Consider the following 17,480-nt stretch of genomic DNA (forward strand, 5'->3'; position numbering starts at 1 on the left):
AGGCCGGAGGGCGGTCTGGGAGCGGGTGAGTCGGGCATGTGCCACCCGGGGAGGCCCGGCGTGGGCCGAGAGCGTTGGGATCGGGGGAGGGCAAGGGCCGTGTTGTGGCAGTGAACTCGGCGCTCCCCCTCAAAAGCTCCGAGCCCCACGCCTGCCCCAGCGCGCCCCCGGGCCCCACATCCACTGCCAACCTCGACCCCCCTCCCCCCCACGGGCCCCAAACCCTGCCCCCAAAGGCCCGATGTAGTAACAGCTCGGTGTTATTAATCGCAAGGTTGATTTCTGAAAGGTTTTCTGATGGATGTTAGATGGGATCTGTGTTCCGCCCCCACAAAAATTCCTTTTTTTTTTTTCCCTATTGGAGAAAAAGGAATTTTCAGCATCTTTTGGTGAACAAGATGATGGGTGGATGCATAGATAATGTTTGCTTGTTGTTTGTTTGTTTGGGCTTTCTCCTTTTTTCCCAAGCCATCTTTCAGAATGCTCTGTCGATATAACCCTCTAAATGTGCCTGCTCTGCTATAGTATCACACTGCAGAATCCTTAAGGGGAACAGGAAGATAAAACTTCAAGCTAAGGAATAGCCTAAAACAATAAAAGGGTCAGGAAGAGCCAGAGAGAACACTGAAGGACTGTGGGAAATCCCAGCCATGCTGCAGGACACAGCATGGGTTTTAGGCACATCCTTGGGGAAGGAGCAGTGTGTTACTCCAGCTGATGGGATAATGGGCATTATTAATTACCAACTTTAAATACCGGATCTGTTGTAAAAGCAGAAAGAACTATAGATGTCTGGCTCTCTAGCCCAGCAGATCATGGAGCACATGTAAAGCTTTAAAAACAAACCAAAAGAACAACAGAACATGCCAAGCAGTCAACCTAAAGCAAACTATTTATGTTTCGGTAACAGAATTGTGTAGCTTTGTGTAATGAGAGGTTATTCCATCAATCACAGTTAAAGCTTTGGAAAAGTGCTCTGAAAGTATGATAGCCTAATTGGTCTCAACGTTCTTTTTTGCTTTGTTTTGCAGGGTAATCCTCCAAAGGAGGACACCTGAAGAGAAGCAGCTGGACACAGTAGTACAGTAGTTCATTTCAGTCATTTTCTTTGAGGCAAGCATCCAAGTACAGGAGACATCAAAAAGGTAATAGGTTTAAAACAGCAGGAAATCAGTTAAGTGGTATCACTCTTCTAAGGCAGTTAGGCATTGAAAGAAATGTGGGTTAAGTGTTTCTGTATGAAAGTTTGAGGGGGAGTACTGAGCAAAAGAACACCAGAAGCTGCATGGAGCTGTGGCAGAACCAGGTTTGCTCACTGATTCAAGCTTTTTAGGTTTTGTTATTCTCTTACAAATATGAATGAAAACAAACCAAAGAATGATGACATTTGTCTGAAAAACAGAGACTATTTGGGGATCTCTTTAGATAAAGTAAGTTGAAAAAAAGATGGAAATAAGGATGCAGAGGGCAGAAGTTTTCCAGGAAAATGGACGCAGAAACATGCAGTTTTCGTCCATTACTCAGAGCTTCAACACAGATGACTGTACTTGTGTTTGGCTGAATTAAATGAGGTTTATATCACTGATAAGACTATGTATTTAATGATGTTTATGTTAAGTGGAATTAATTTTGAAGTTTAAACCATTGGAAATGCAACTTCTGTCTGCTTGATCAGTATAGCAAACTAACAGAACTGAGATGCTGCAGACCTCTTAGAAAAAACCTGTATAAGAAATCATCTCTTCTGACTACATGTATACTCTGGTAGAAGTTTTTGTGCATTGGGAACACAAAAAAAGCCCTTCTAAAGCTCTGTTTCCATTCAGAAAATGAGTCTTTAGCTGTCTATACAAATTACCATTTTGACTGCAGCTTAAAAAAGGCTGTATTTCCAGTATTCTCCTTCCCTCCTCATTGTGACATCTACTGTGGTCTACTGGATTCAGTTATTGTTACAAGGTCAGGACAATTTTGTCTTGGTGACAAACATATAAAAGTGCCAACTGAAGGAGAGCAAAGAACAAAGAATCAGGCAGTGGGAGAGAATAAGTAGAAAAACTCAAGTACTGCAAGACACTGAAGATCTGTAGTGGGTCACAAATAAGTACATATCACTGGTCTTCCAGTTTTTTACTGGTTTCTGGGAAGAGGGGGAAGTTAGAGTAAGGTTAGTGAGAGTGAAGGCTGAAGAGCACAATAGTAGAAATTTTTAAGGAGTGGATTTAAGGCTGGCACAAGATTCGGTGCTTTTACTTTTTTTTTCCTGAAATATATTAGGTGATTTTTTAATGCTACACTTGAGTTGGGAAGATCAGGGGTTTGCGAGCTTATTTCACTGCAGGATCTTGCTAAGCTCAGGAAAATATGATTGAAGTTGATGTCAATTACAGAGAATATTTCAGGGTTAGTTCTTAGGAAGGTATGAGTCAGTGCTTTAGTTTTGTGACTGATGTTGTAAGTAATGTTACAGCTGGGGTTAGAATTAAGGAACTGGAAAGAGCAGCTGGACGAACAGAGATTAGTGTAGGATGTTTCAAATTTTGAATGATTCAGATAGCAGTAAACAAAATGAACAGAAGTCAAAATAATTTCTGTTATCTTGGAACGGCTGTCATGGTACAAAGGAAGATTAGGGCAATTGTTGGGTTTTGTGGTTTATGTGTGTTTGAAGACAGTACCTACGGAAAAAAAAAAATCATGCTGCTTATATTTAACCAAGCTCAGGTTCTGAGCTCTGTGAGGTCTGGGACAGACATTCTTCTCTGAAGCCAATGGAGTAGGTTATTTCTCAGAACTGTTTTCATTACCATGCAGTAGGTTACCTCCTTTCCTGGCAGTGTACATCATAGGTGGGCTTTCCTGTCAGAGCTGGGTTAGGGAGTGCTCCCATAAGCTCCTCAGTCACCAGTTTGTTGAGAAGTAACTTTCAGCAAGCACTAGCAGAAGATACAATCTCCTAATGGCAAAGCAGGACTCTTTGGAAGACAGCTATCCCCTACCTTAAATTAGAGAGTCAGTCATGTCTCTTGCTGCTTTCAGTTTAACTTCAGAAAGCAAAACAAAACAGGAGGTTCCTCTGTAGTAAAGAACTGTGAAGAATACATCAGGGTTTTGGTCTCTTGGCAATCTAGCACCTGACAGAAGGTGTTGGATATGACTCTTTTCTTTAAACTGAAACCTGTCTGAGCAAGACTTGTTGCTACCTACGAATGGTTTGGTTTGAACTAGTTCAAATTGACTGGGAACTAGTTCAAGCTGAAGCTCTGTGAATCGGTCGCAAACTGAAATAAACACCCCAGTCAGAGCTTTTAGTGGTTGAACTGCAGCAGAGGGACGCAATTTCCTTGTTATTTTTCTGGGTCTGTTTGAGTTTTGTAACTGGACACCTGCAAGTGCAAATTAGGCATTTTTATCCATGCAAACTATCCAGTTCCAGTGTTAGTAGCCAGTGGTAGCAGAAGATAGGTTTCTTTCAGAAGCACCTGGTTTGGGGAATTAGACACTGTTTCTATGACTCTTACGCAGATGAAGAAATCTGGGAGCTTAAGCACACAGTGGTTTGTGTTCCAGAAATGTGACTGAGAAGTTTGGCTAGGTTAAAACCTGTCTTGATATCTCCTTTTCCTTTCCATTGTCTAAAGCTCATTAGAACAGATATTTCTTTCCCCATATTTTATCTCCATAAATTTTCTATAAAGGTATAACAGAATTTTGGCTAATTGTGTCCTGTAAAATTAGAGAACTGGGTTTTACCTTTCGGGATATGGCTGCTTCTCAGTAGCATAAGCAAGTAACAGATGTGAAGATACTCTGCAGGAAGAAAGCATGACATGAAACAAACATTTATTAAAAAGGACTGTACAGACAAATTAAACAGATAGCACACTCTTACTCCTACTGGGCACAGGAGTAAAATATTTAAAACACAGAAGCCAGTGAAAATGCCAGATATTGCTAAAATACCTAAATGCTAAAATGAAAACCTATGTCGGAGGAATTAGAAAACTGTAAAATAAAGGAAAGCACTTTTATTTATTTAAAGTGCTAGTAAAGTCTTAATTTCTTGAATAGTCTGCTATTTAGAGTAACACATCAATGGCTATTCTTTCAAAATTAGATTCTGTAACTTGAAGCCACTGGCAGGTTCAGTCCGTGTCCTGTTTAGAAAGCTGAAATTGAATTCAGGAAGTGCAAGTATTAAAATTTTGCTTACATTTTCTCTATAATTAATGGGGTCCTTGGCACTGAAGTTTGAACAACTGATCTACCCCAGCTTGGGTATGAAAATTTCTACAGCAAAGGCTTTAGACACAATAGAGTGTTCACATCCTTTTAGCATGACCTTAAGGTGGGGGGCAGGGGGAGAGGCTTTTGTTTTTTTTTTTTTTCCATTTGGTTGCAGAACAACAGGACTATCCTTTGAGGAGAGTGGGGAACCAGGAAAAGACCCTGGAAACCATCTATAACAAAAGAATCCAGTGATTTTGTTGTCTGTTGAATGCCCATTGAAAAGTGAATGACAAAGCTGGGGTAAACAGGACTTTAGTAATATAAAAGTCTTGAAAGCTTTGAGAAGCATCTCTTTGTGGCTATTAAGAGAATTTAACCCAAATAAGAACAAATTTAAGCCAAGTGAAGAAGTATCCTCAAAGAACCTTAGGTACAAAGGAGGAGGCCATTGTTGCTCCATGGAACAAAAACGCAGTAGACTTGTGGTAAGAACTGTACTTCAGACAGCTTCCTCCTCTGCCTAAAAAAACAGTAAATCAATATTTCATAATTATCCCTCTAGTCTCTTGAGAAGGGTGCCTGGGAGAAAAGGGCCTGGGGCTGTCACAAGAAGAGCTCTTCAGTTAAACTTCCTTAATTAATCTGAGAGAGAAAAGGAGAATACTGGTTCACTATGAAAGATACTGCTTCCCTCCCTCCCCCCACCCCCAGGATCCCTTAATGCATAATACAGATTTTGTCTCCTTGAAATAGTTAAGAGTCATAGACTATCTCGAGTTAGAAGGGACCCATAAGGATCATCAGGTCCAACTCCCTGCTCCTCGCAGGACTACCTCACTAAACCATATGACTAAGAGCATCATCCAGATGCTCCTTGAACTCTGACAGGCTTGGTGCCGTGACCACTTCCCTGGGGACCCTGTTCCAGTGATTGACCACCCTCTCGGTGAAGAATCTTTTCCTAATGTCTAATCTGAACTTCCCCTGACACAGCTTCATTCCATTTCCTTGTGTCCTGTTGCTGGTCACCAGAGAGAGGAGATCAGGACCTCCCCCTCCACTGCCCCCCCTTGAGGAAGCTGTAGACCACGTTGAGGTCACCCCTCAGCCTTCTCTTCTCCAAGCTGAACAAACCAAGTGACCTCAGCTGCTCCTTGTAAATCTTGTCCTTGAGGCCTTTCACCATCTTGGTCACCCTCCTCTGGACACATTCTAATAGTCAGATGTCCTTCTTACACTGAGGCATCCAAAATTGCACACAGTACTTGAGGCTGCACCAGTGCAGTGTGGAGTGGGACAATCATCTCTCTCAACTGGCTAGCTATGCTGTGCTCGATGTGCTCCAGGACACAGTTGGCCCTTTTGGCTGCCAAGGGCACGCTGTTGACTCATACTTGGTTAGACTCATTCTCGGCAATGCATGCTATTCATATGGCAGAACTTGTGAAAACAGATTTGTAAACGCTAGTACATTATTGATACAAACACAATATGTCATATTCACATTTTTTAAAAAAAAACTTGTTAAACATGGCACAAGAGACTAGTTTATAAAAGTAAGAATACGAAACTGCCATACTAAATTAGTAAACGGTTTTCCTTAAGCATACTTCAGTTTAGAGCTCTAGAGAGCTCCCAAGAAAGAATGAACCTGGCAAAGTAACAGTGAAGTGAGAGCAGCTACCACTAACCGTATCTATTTCAGAACTGTAAGTCGAAGTTTCTACAGATCTATCCTTCTATTCGCACTACTTCATTGCAGACCATTTGCCCATTCTCCATTGTCACTACTTCTTAAATTTATGTACAGCTGTCAAAGTATGCTGCTCTTATGCGTGCACTTTGGGGGAGGTCATATACTGTCCTTTAACTCTGTGTGCATCTTCCCTTAAACACAATAGGAATTACTCTGAACAGGGCACACAGCATGTGGATACTCTTGACATTTAAAAGTAGAATCCAGTATTTGTGTTAGGAAACATGCATAATGATAGACTTAGCGCACTACTGCCATTTGGAGCATGGGGTCAGACTATCCTCCGTTATTGCTGTCTCAGAGACTGAATCCCAAGTAATTCAGGTAGCAGAATCTGCTCTTCACATATTTTCAGGGGCACATGGTCCACATTCTGTCTCTGCTGTTGACAGATGTTTATTTGGCTATGAAACATTAAAATGGGAGAATACCAACTTAACTTGGCATAAATTACAAGACTATATTCAATAACATACTCACGTACTTTGTGGCGGAGTTGGGAAATTAATGGCAGCATATGTGACTTGGCCAGCAAAATTGGTTCATGTGGATTTCTACAGTCCCCAGTATTTAGCAAAGTTCTGAGCAGGGACTTGGGTCTTCCCTGTTCTTCCTATTTAACAGGCAAAGTTCTCAGTATAACCACTCTAGCATAATAGTAGAGGAAAACCTGGGCTACAGAGAGAAGAATGTAAACCAGCAGTCCCTGCCTCCTGAAGTTAGTGAAAAGAATATTTAATACTTGAGATCAATTCAATCAACAAAGGCAGTAAAAAACCTGGGATTAGAAATTAGTAAATTTTAAGCCCTGGTTCTGTAGTTGGGTCACTGCCATTGTCCCCATTGGAGGAACTGTTGTTACACGAGGTGAAACAGAGGGAAGACACGGATACAGGGAGTGGTCTGAAGGATCCTTTAGTCAGGGTACTTTTGGCACACGTAGAGAGCAAGAAGAAAAAACTGGGCTGAAATAAAGCTTACGTGACAATGCCCTGTTAAAAGATACAAAAATAGGAAGTTTTGGTTGAGGGAGGACGATGACACCAAAGCCAGGCAGTTGTGGTGAAATACATCATTTTTAGTTGACACTGTTCCTGGTGCATATTAGAGAACTTCCCTGTGCTCCAGTGGAGGGTATGTCTGCCAAGGGAGATTTTGGCTGTAGAAACCAGGAATAGAAGATGTGCAGAATGGCTGATGTTGCAGTCTGTGCACATAGAGATTTGAGATATTTCATGCATGTTTCCTAGAGAACTACAGTGAGCTGGTTGGCCATAGAGCCTAGGCGGACCACTAATACAGTTCATTTGAGCCTTGTACTTCAGTCAATCAGTCTTCTGACTGCTGAAAATAATTAAGACATTAAAGCATTACAAATTACATCATTTTTAGAAATTCATACACAGCCAGCAACTTGATTCCCCCTTCCAAATTTTAAGTCAAGTTTGAGGGAATGGTACAATCAAACTCCGGTAAATCAAATCTCATGTGTGTCCTTAATGCACTGATTTCCTGTAAAACCAATTTCTTTTTTTCCCCTGAACATTTCCTGTTTAAAAAGAGCTCTACTGGATACCCAAACCTATGCAGTCTTACTAGCTTGGTAAACAAATTGTTCTTTAGTGAAACAGACAGTCTGCTATTTCAGCACTTCAAATAGTCTCCTGTTATCAGGAGAAAACAGAATAATCTTTTAGTAACATCTGTTTTTAAAAAGACAACATAAAAGCATTTGTGGTAATCGCATTAGGCCAATAGGAATAGCCTGGCATTTAGGATACGTGCCTAAGAATTCTACTTTGTTTATGAGTCCAAAAAATGGAGTGATTGAAATGTTAAACTGTAGCACCAGTAATACTTACTTTCCTAAAACCAAATCCTAAGGACTGGAAGGAAATTAAGACAGACCAGGAACATTGTGCTTACATTGCATTAAATAGAAAACAATGGGTCGGTCATACTTGAGTCTGCACTTCAGTAAAGTCTGGCCACATTTGCAGTTCTACTGGAAGAGTACTGGAACAGGTCACATGTTTGCTTGTCAGTCTTCTGGCTTTCATTCGTCCTGTTTCCTCTTGGGCTTTTTGGGATTCCGAGATCGGCTCTTTGCTTTGCAGAGTGGGCATATGGGCGCATTTCGATGAATTTGTTGGTGACACGATAAACATGCCTGAAATGTGACATTGCAGCCTCTTGTTACAAACACTTAAATGGCATTGTTACATGGGTTATTGAGTATCATATTCTAAGTTACAGTACAGAAAAAAATAACTAAGGGTTCTTGCCTTCAAAGGCAAACCAATGCTACATTCTATATGATCCAGGTCTCTGGATTGTACAGTAACTTCAGGACAACTGAAAAAATGGAGTATCTCATTGAATTGAAACTACGGTTCAGCAGACACATGGTTCAGGCATGTATCAATAACTGTAACATTAAATTCTATTTTGTGTTAAACATTCCACATGTTTTAAAGATGTTTATGTATGTAATAGCTCACTGAGTCAGAGAAATTACAGTGAAGGCCAACTGTGATGTCACAGAATTCAAGGCAGGAGCGGGTGATTAGATGAATTCCACATATTTAACACAGGATACAGAACCCTGCCCTTTTGCTCCATACTAAGCCCTTTAACTTCCATTTGACTGAAGCATATGACTTGCAGAAAGGCTTTTCAATGGCCTAACTCCAGATAGTAAGCACATAACTATGGAGTGCAACTACATCGGTTTGCCACCTTAGTCAGTGAATCTTTGGAACTTGGGTGGGATGAATACTGCTATGGAATTACTTAGCTGTTTTTACTGACTACAGAAGGAGGTGAGTAAAACTGTCACTTAAGTGCCTGTGGTTAGGTTAAATTAATCCATACGTTAGTCTTGACTTGAAGATCCCAAGAAGTGCAGAAACCACCACCTTTCCTGGTAATTTGTACCATCAGTAATTACTCTCCTTCATAAAATACGTGCCTTGCTTCTAATAGGAATCCATTTGGGATTAACTCCTAGCTATTAGTTTTGCTTCTGCCCAGCATTTTTTTTCCTTACATGCCTTTCTCCCACATGAAACACAAGAGAAGTGGGAATTGCCTACATCTCTGCTGATGGAGGCTCTTCAGTCATAAAGGAGTCAAATAATACAGAGCCTTGTCCTTAACCCTTGATGACTGGTGCTACTACTTTTAAGTCTACTGGGGTTGCTCTTGATTTGAACCACTGCAAGAAAAATCAGAATCAGGACACACCATTTCTCCTTTTCGTAAATATTGGTCAACTTTATAAACATAATGCATTCCAATGACAAAAGAGAAAAAAACAATGCATTCCATCTCCTGACCTTCATTGGAGGTGGCTGTTGTCTGAAAGTTGCTGTCTGTCTGGTATCTTGTTTCCTAGCCACTTGCAGCTGTTGGGCAGCCGCTGCAGCTGCAGCCAGAGACTCTGGAATGGGAGGCTCCTGTGGTTCTGTCTGCCATTCTGCTTTCTGCTTTTCAAAGTAGCTAGACAAAAGAAAAACAAAAAATATAACCACCTTCTGGAGTATTCCATCAGTTTGTAAAGGACATTTTGTGTTAAAATATAATGGATCACTTTTCCCTATCATGTTCCTCCACTGGAGTCAAATTGCCTACACTTAGACACCACTTGGACTAGTTCATAAATAGAATTGGTCATGTTCTCCTCCGCACTTGTACACTTCAGCCAGATTCCAGATCGTCAGCTTCTAAGGTATCTTGATGTACAACTGGACATAAATCTAATAGGATGGAAAATAGACAACATATATATTTAATCTTTAACAGCTTTACATGCACCTCTGTCAAACTTAGGTTTTATATTTTGTTCTGTTAAAATGAATAACTTTTGTATGCAATAGATTAATACATTCTTTGTAGTATCAAGGTGGTTGGAATGGAAGACAGCATTTCTGAACAAATGCAAAAGAAGTCTTGAAAACTGTGTCTGTGAAAATGATGCCAAATAATGCTGGGTGTTAAGAGAAATCTAAGTTTCTTAAAATATCACTTGCATTTAAAATGGATCTGTTAAAGAAAGGACACTGTTCTTTGAATAGTAGCTAATTCTGTCACCTTCTCCCACCTAGGTTATACCTAAAAATGAAACTGTAATTTATTATCCAAATCTGTTCCACATCTAGGGTAAACTTACTTGTTGCCAATTGTATGTATATGGCTAAATGCCACTGCCATGTGCATGCAGCAAAAAGTAAAATTCTGACTAGCAGTAGCACAAACCAACTGAAGAATACTTGTTTTGTATCCCTTTCTTGTATTGCCTCCTACCTCTGCTTGCTAAACAAGCAAAAAAAAAAAAATTATTTTCATGAAAAAAAAAAGGTTGCTAGAAAAAGCAGCATACAATATAAAAATCCAGAGAACCAGTCACCCCTGAATTTTTGCATGCCATGTGTAGGGTTTGCAGCTTGGAATAATCTGAATTTAACTTTGAATAAATTCAGACTGAATGTTATCAAATACATGTGCTCCTGCATCCATTTTTTGTTAACTTTTTTTTTCATGCTTACTTCTTAAGTTCTACCAACACAAGTAAAATAACAAAATAACCAGTAGAATCGAGAGAGGGTATAAAGCCACATAACGCTTGCTTTGGAGACTTACTCAAGGGACAGTTTCTCTTCCTCCTCACATAGATCTGGCAGCCTCTGCAATCCCAGAGTCATCCGCAAAGCATCTACATGCTCCTTCAGGGGTTTGTACTCCTCATGCAAGCGACGAGTAGATTCCAAGAGCTTGTTGAGATCGTTCTCAGACTGCTTGATAGTATTCTCCATCTGAAACAGGAGTATGGGCATGCTTTTAAAGAACTGTTCCTTTAATAGCTCTCTGATTGAGCAAGAGACTGTATCAGAAAGATGAGATTTTTCTCACTCAAGTTGGAAAAGATTGGAGACAATGCAATATTAAAACAAAGAGTTAAGATAGTGGGAGGATGAAAACGGCAAGGAAGAAGCAACTGAAAGTGACACACGAGATGCATTTTCATTTAAAAAAGGTGCACTCAACCTATACGACCTTCTGAACTACAGAAAAAGCAGGTAGACGGGCTACAGACAAGTCAGCAAGTGAGGAGCTATGGAAAACTCTCAAGGGACATTAAAAAAATAAATTAAAGTAGAATAAACTAATTTTCTGTGTTTCTAAGATACCTGAACACCAATGGTTAGAAGTTAACAAACAAGCTAAGGAAAGGTTCCTGCTTTTCTTACTGCAGTGAATGGGAAAAGCAGCAGAGAAAAAGATAGTCTTACAGGAGAAAGAGGAGAGGATGAAACAGACTGAAGTTATGCAGCTGGGTAGGGGAACAGACATTTCAAGTGATAAATAAATGCAGTCTGCACATCAAGTACATAGCTTGTACTTGCTTACAATGTGGGAGCTTTTTTCTTCTGGTGCAAAGCACAGATACCTTCAGAGCTAGAAACCACTGTACAGTCATGTAAGTGCCCTAACATGATGTAAAAACTGCAGGTTTAAAAATACATTCCCCATTTAGTCCCTCTAATTCGCTAATCTTGTTTATAAAGTATTTTTCTCTTATTTGTATTAATTCCCTTCAGGCTGGTGCTTCTTAATGTTTGGTGGTTCCACTCGGTCATCAAGGTCAGCTTCCCAAAAACTCTTTTCTTCCAAAAACCTCCAAACAAAAGTCCCACCTAGCTGCCAAAGTTACTCTGTTTCCAGGTGCTAGATGAGAAAAGATTACCAGGAAGAAGAGTTTTCTATGGGACTGCCAGAGTGACGTTACTGTGGCTACTGGTAAAGTTGTAGCCACAATGGGCTTAGTTGCCTACCCTCTTGGTGCGAATGCTTACTATGTCAACATTACACAATATCCTGCCCTACACAGACAGGAAAAAAACAATTATCCTGAGGTAAATTTACTTTGCACTCTTTGTAGGATCCTAGGATGGTGTTGTAAAGTCCAGATTATTGAGCCAGTGATAGTTCACTGATGTGCACAATTCCACAATGATTCATATGCAACTGTGTCTTAGTCAGGCTGCCCACAGCTGGACTGTTGCATACCACATTAATATCAGCATGGATCAGTCGCAGCTCCTCCACATGGGCCATCTTCTCTTGCAGCAGCAGGTCCATTTCCTGTTTGTATTCTTTCAGGTGCCTCTCCTCAGACTCCAGGGCTTCAAATTCTGCTTTCAGTCGTGCCTTTATTTTTTCCATCTGCAAAGTCTTGTTCCTGGATCCCAGTGATAATTAAAAATATAAAGAGACAGCAGTAAGTCACTGCAACGTACTTTTGCGAGTTGTCACTTTATATGTGAATAGATAGAAGAAAGTAATAGCACTAATAGACAAGGGTGAGACTAAACATGTCTGAAGAAGGATGAGGTGCAATGAGAGAACTGAATGCTAATCCCAGTTTTTTTGCTGAGCTTTTCAGTGCTATGAGAATTCTTATACAGAATTATGAAATTAACAGAACGCTGTCAGACTTTAACAGTTACTGTAGATTCAGAGAATTTGTACCAACAGAGTTCTACTGCATCAATTACCTCAAATTAAACCCTAGTTCCAAAATGGAGAAATCCATAAAATCTGGGAGGTTTAGCACGGGATTCTGAGAAATGTAAAATGAATTGGAGGTGATTACAGTGTCATATACACTGACTAAAACTATGTGGACAGTAATTTGAGCTGCTAAAATACTAATTTCAACTTCAGGTTAAAGAAAATTCCAGAGCAATGACATTCCAGAATAGTAAAAACTCAGATGACACTGGCCATCAACATCCCACTTGCAAGTAACTGCATTCTCTCGGTTCTTTGCTAAGATCTAGTACCTGTCACATATTTGTAAATGTTTCTACCCATATCCTGCATTCTGATTTTTTTTTTCATTTGTGCCAATCCATAATTCCATAGCAAAAATGTTTAGATACTCAGTCCTTATCTCTCTCTTCAAAGCTAATAATGAAGAAGCATGAGTTTCAGTCGTCAGAGAGTTTTAAGCAGCAGAACAGCCTACTGCTGTTGCGATTCAACACTTGTCCAAGCTGTTGAACAGAACAAACGAACTGTTCTTGTTCCTGCAATTTAGTTAGTGAAGAGGCCTTAGTTATTTTTCTTGCACTGGAAGTTAGAATGTGATACTGGGTAACCAATGTGCCTACAACACTTAAATGTTTCTAACAAGAGGCTGCAATGTCACATTTCAGGGATGTAATCAAGCATTCCACAACTCCTTGCTGTACCTTCCATGAAACAAACAAGAATGTAGCATTCCTTTTTAGTCACCTAATGCCTAGTACAATTAAATCCATATTGGTTTCCAAGTGCAGTACTGAATAACACAGTAGACTTTCTACAGGCATGATGTAAGAGGGGGCTGGGGAGGAAGAGGTTTGCATTCGTATTTAAATACACTATTCCTATCCCAATGCAAAGTGGGGTAAGTTTGATTCGAATTCACCATAAGCAGCAAAGCTGACTATAGAACACAGCGTGTAGATTATAGGAAGCTGCCTATCAGATTAGCAATGAAATCCCAGAATAGGGATTTCACCCCCATCCTAGAACTGGGTGTGTGACTTCCCTTCCCACTAGGCCCAGACTTGCTCCCACTGAAGCAAGCAACACAGGTCTGACGTTTTTAATGGGAGCAGAAGGCACTGAGCCCCCTGGAGGGAGCTGGTCTATCACCCATTTCTAGGAAAGGAGATTCCTACACCTCTATGGGGCACTTGTTCCCTTTACAAACTGTTTCCATACCCAGTCCCCACGGGCTCTCTCTCAAACTGCTCACACAGCACTGAGAAATGGATGGTTTATCTCAGTGTTACTCTATATCATACTTCTAAGAATAGGAGAATATATGTACCCTGGGCTTTAACACAGTTACTGTTTTCTCTCACTCCAACCAAAATTCCCAAAGACATTTTAAAGCTAGCCTGAGGACTCTTCTTTAAAGCATATGGCAGGTGCCTGTATAGATTTTATTCTTGCTTTCATATGACCAAAGCTTACCCTGTCACCATCCCTCTTGGGGAGGCTCTGATGTTGTGCCTGTGAATCCTCCTCTCAGTCCCCTCGTTTCTGTTTCCAAATCAGTCTTTGTGAGTTCAGTATCAGCTTATGTACCTAGTTTTGGTAATCTTTTCCTGAGTGCGTGAGACATCACTGGCACAATGGGCTTCCACCATTTGCTGAAGAGTGTGGCAGAAAGCAGAGTCAGTCCCTGGGACAACTAATTATGGCTATCTTTTCCAAGTATTATAACCAGTAATGTGACCAGGGTTCCTCCCTTTCTCACTTTAGGAGTTTATAAAGCTGCAAGAGATAAAAACAGTGTCATAAATAACTCCTCCAATATGTATTCAGAAATGGGCTGCCTGGTAGGGATAATATAAATGGAGGAGATTTAAAATGGAACAATTAAAAAATTGAAGGTCACAGGGGCTGCTGTTTGTTTCCGTAGAACAAAATAAGACAAAAATCTGCCTTGCATTGGTACCTCAGAAATAATCTTAACAGTAAAGTTCTTTTCTCGACATAAATAAGTTGTAGGAGATATGGATTACTATTCCCAGTGATGGCAACCCATAAATGTTAAGAATAGAAATACCAGACCAAAGACAGATAGAGAAAAAGCCAGTGACAAATAAGGTCACATCAGAGGTCACTCAGAGACATTTACAGATATTGTGGAAGACATATTTAAAAACAAATTTGATAAAATTCACTTGGTAAGTATGATTATTATGTCTGTACTGTAGCTCACCATAGAGTTCACCTTATTTCATATAGTACATTTATTATCGAAAATACGAGTTGTATACCTGTGAGCATACATCTATTTTAAAAGGTATGCAGTCATTCCAGTTCTGAAAAGCCCATATCTCACCACTAGAGTAAAAAATACCTGATGGAATAATAAGTCAACTAGTAAAAGTTTTGTGAATGAAGTGCAGAAGAAGCCTGGGTATAGATAGAATTCAAGTATGTAGCTACAACACTGTAATCTTTAATGTCATTGGAGGTGTTCTGTTATTTACTACGCAATGGCATATACTAGTCTGAATGTAAATATTGGACTTAAACCAGTAAAAGAGATCCTCTCTGCCTTCCATTTAAATATGGCAATATCCCACTAAAAAGTGCCATCCAGCCATCTACCTCTGTTTTCATCAAGTCTTGTAGGGTTCGGCGTTCGGAAGATCTCGCGATGTCACGGAAAGTTAGAGGGTTAGTCGCAGCCTTATGATGTGTCTGTAATCCCACCTACCCTTGTTAGTATAAAAGGAATTGACTGCGCAATAAAAGGCGGAAGTTGGCGCTCACACTGTGTGTGTTATCTGTCTCTTTCCCTGGTCTGGGGGTGATCAGTGATCTAATCGCGGCACCTTGATATGCGGCGAACGCTACAAAGTCTCATTGTTCCCATTTACTTAAAACATTTATTTAGTAATGGCAGCTTTGGTTACTGAAACTGGGAGTATTTGTCCCCAACTTCCTCCCTGTTTCTTCTCTTGTATTTATGGCATGCATTCAGCTAAGACCATGGAAATAGATCAGTTTCCTCACTGTTACTAGTCACTGGCTGCCATCCTCTGCCAAACTGCTACAACAAATGAGTTGCAGGGGATTGTTTCAGTCCAAATGATTAGCTTTTGATATTAGGAAAGAAAAAGCACACACAGATTAGAACTCTTCCTGTTAGCATCAAGCAACATGCAGTAATGTTTCAAAACAGAAACCGTAAGTGTGATTTCTAGACTGTGTAATGAATTCTGCCCTCCTTTTCTTTTCCCTTCTATTTAAGTTCTTACACTGCATTGACGACAGTAGTCACTAAGTACGTCCCAATAGGGCATTAAGCAGCGAAACTAGCATCTGTCATCAATAAGTTCACTCTCATTCTCTTTTATCTCCTCCCAGTCAGAACACTGAGGTCCAGTCTTTAGCTATTTGCTTAATTTTATGACTGGGGTTATTTCTGTTCAACTACTTAATGCATATAAAATAAGCATGTGGAGATACGTTTGGACTGTGGGCATATACATAGGTTTACTGACAGCAGTATTCCATTGACTACAAATTATAAGTATGTATCTATAGATACAAATATGGATATAGATAGAGGTCTTCAAAATCAGATCCCAGAATGCCTTCAAAAACCCAGCTGAGCTGCCTTTAATAAGTGATAGAGATCCACTACAGGAATGGGCAATTTCTTTGATTTTGATTGTTGAGGGCTTTTTTCCTCTCTGCCTGTAGAATAATATATGGAATGCAGATTAAAATAAAGCCTGCCAAATCTATCAAAGGTGTGTCTGTAAACATAAGAAATTCTCATGTTTATTTTGAAGGGAATTCTTCATAGAATGCAGGCTCCTTTTAAAAGATTTGGGGATGAAAAAATAAGTTTATTTGATCAGATTTTGTTAAAGGCGGCTCAAAATTGACATCAGTGTTGCAAGTAGGATTGAATTTTTGACATTGATTTTTTTTAAATTTAAAATATATTCAGGCAACTTTCTCGGTACTTCATTGTACGCTAAAGCTAGTAATGTCACCTTTACAGCACCTTAAGCCCCAAACTAATAGCAAAAACGTCTTAATTACAGTTTATATATCACCTTTGAATATGTTATCAGAAAAATGAATACACCGTAAATTTCCAACTACAGGACACCACTCTGTCTGAAAAGATAATTTAATGAGATATTTAAATTAGGTGTTATAATAATTAGACCACAAACTGTCATGGGCCATATTTAGATCTGTATTTTAAAACAGAGCCTGCCTAACAGTTGAGTAGAAGAGCATTGTTCTTACTCTGCAAAGTATGTGTTGTCCCATCTCTTTCTACAAATCGTTGTGGGGATGCTAGAGGCGCGAGTAATTTTTGCTCGATCTTTGTTGACCTTTGTGGCATTGCATGAGGGCGGCCGAGGCACGTACGCTGCTGCCTAATTCACCTCTTCCATGGGTAAAATGCGCTTCTCAGAGGTGCTGTTAGCGGCCAGAAGTCCCTGTGACCGCCTGCGCACGCTGCTGGCGGCAGCGCCTTTGTCCCCTGCCCTCTCTCCCCGATAGCCCCTCTCCAGCTGTCGTGTCCCCAAAACGCTTCTCATCGCTCTGGGGCTACCCGCCGCCAGCGTGCCTTGCACCTCCCAGCGACACCCAGAGTCGCTGCCCGCACCGTCTTTGTGCCGCGTTCTGGCTTTCGGAGGCGCGAATCCCTACTCAGGGTAGCCAGCTCCGGCCCTATCTTGGAGGTCAGTGCCCTCAGCCAAAGAGCGCAATGTCCTACCTAAAGCTAACGGGGGCGCACAGGGTGCCGGCCCCCGTTGTCTGGGAGCCCCCCTCTTCCAACGCACCCTGCGGTTCAGCGCCGGACGGACGCGCCGTACAAATGCCGGGGTGCCGCCGCGGAGCGAGGCCGCGCGCGCCTGGCGGCGGCTCCCGCCAGGGACCCGCGTCGGCGGGG

At 40.8% G+C, this 17,480-nt stretch overlaps 1 protein-coding gene and 1 long non-coding RNA gene across 5 annotated transcripts in view; one reads left to right on the forward strand and one right to left on the reverse strand.

Moving 5' to 3' along the window:
- LOC104834770 overlaps positions 1-17,480 on the forward strand; it is a 39,936-nt gene that overhangs the window by 17,618 nt on the left and 4,838 nt on the right. The window contains exons 2-3 of one of the 2 annotated variants that reach the window (XR_774650.1): positions 1,032-1,145; positions 4,403-5,056. This is a non-coding gene — a long non-coding RNA (uncharacterized LOC104834770). Of the gene's footprint in view, positions 1-1,031; positions 1,146-4,402; positions 5,057-17,480 lie in introns of those variants that run through there. The other variant, XR_774649.1, reaches the window with a different exon arrangement.
- Positions 5,248-17,480, reverse strand: part of ZC4H2 (zinc finger, C4H2 domain containing) — a 13,558-nt gene continuing 1,325 nt past the window's right edge. Inside the window, exons 2-5 of one of the 3 annotated variants that reach the window (XM_010572341.1) lie at positions 12,056-12,227; positions 10,628-10,800; positions 9,325-9,487; positions 5,248-8,156 (exon numbers count right to left, since the gene is read on the reverse strand). In XM_010572341.1, the coding sequence (XP_010570643.1) occupies positions 8,043-8,156; positions 9,325-9,487; positions 10,628-10,800; positions 12,056-12,227 (622 nt within the window). In that variant the 3' untranslated portion in view covers positions 5,248-8,042. Of the gene's footprint in view, positions 9,488-10,627; positions 10,801-12,055; positions 13,252-17,480 lie in introns of those variants that run through there. The other 2 variants (XM_010572339.1, XM_010572340.1) reach the window with 2 other exon arrangements.

The sequence above is a fragment of the Haliaeetus leucocephalus genome, unplaced genomic scaffold (assembly GCF_000737465.1).
Source record: "Haliaeetus leucocephalus isolate CR32 unplaced genomic scaffold, Haliaeetus_leucocephalus-4.0 Scaffold340, whole genome shotgun sequence".
NCBI classification, from domain to species: domain Eukaryota; kingdom Metazoa; phylum Chordata; class Aves; order Accipitriformes; family Accipitridae; genus Haliaeetus; species Haliaeetus leucocephalus.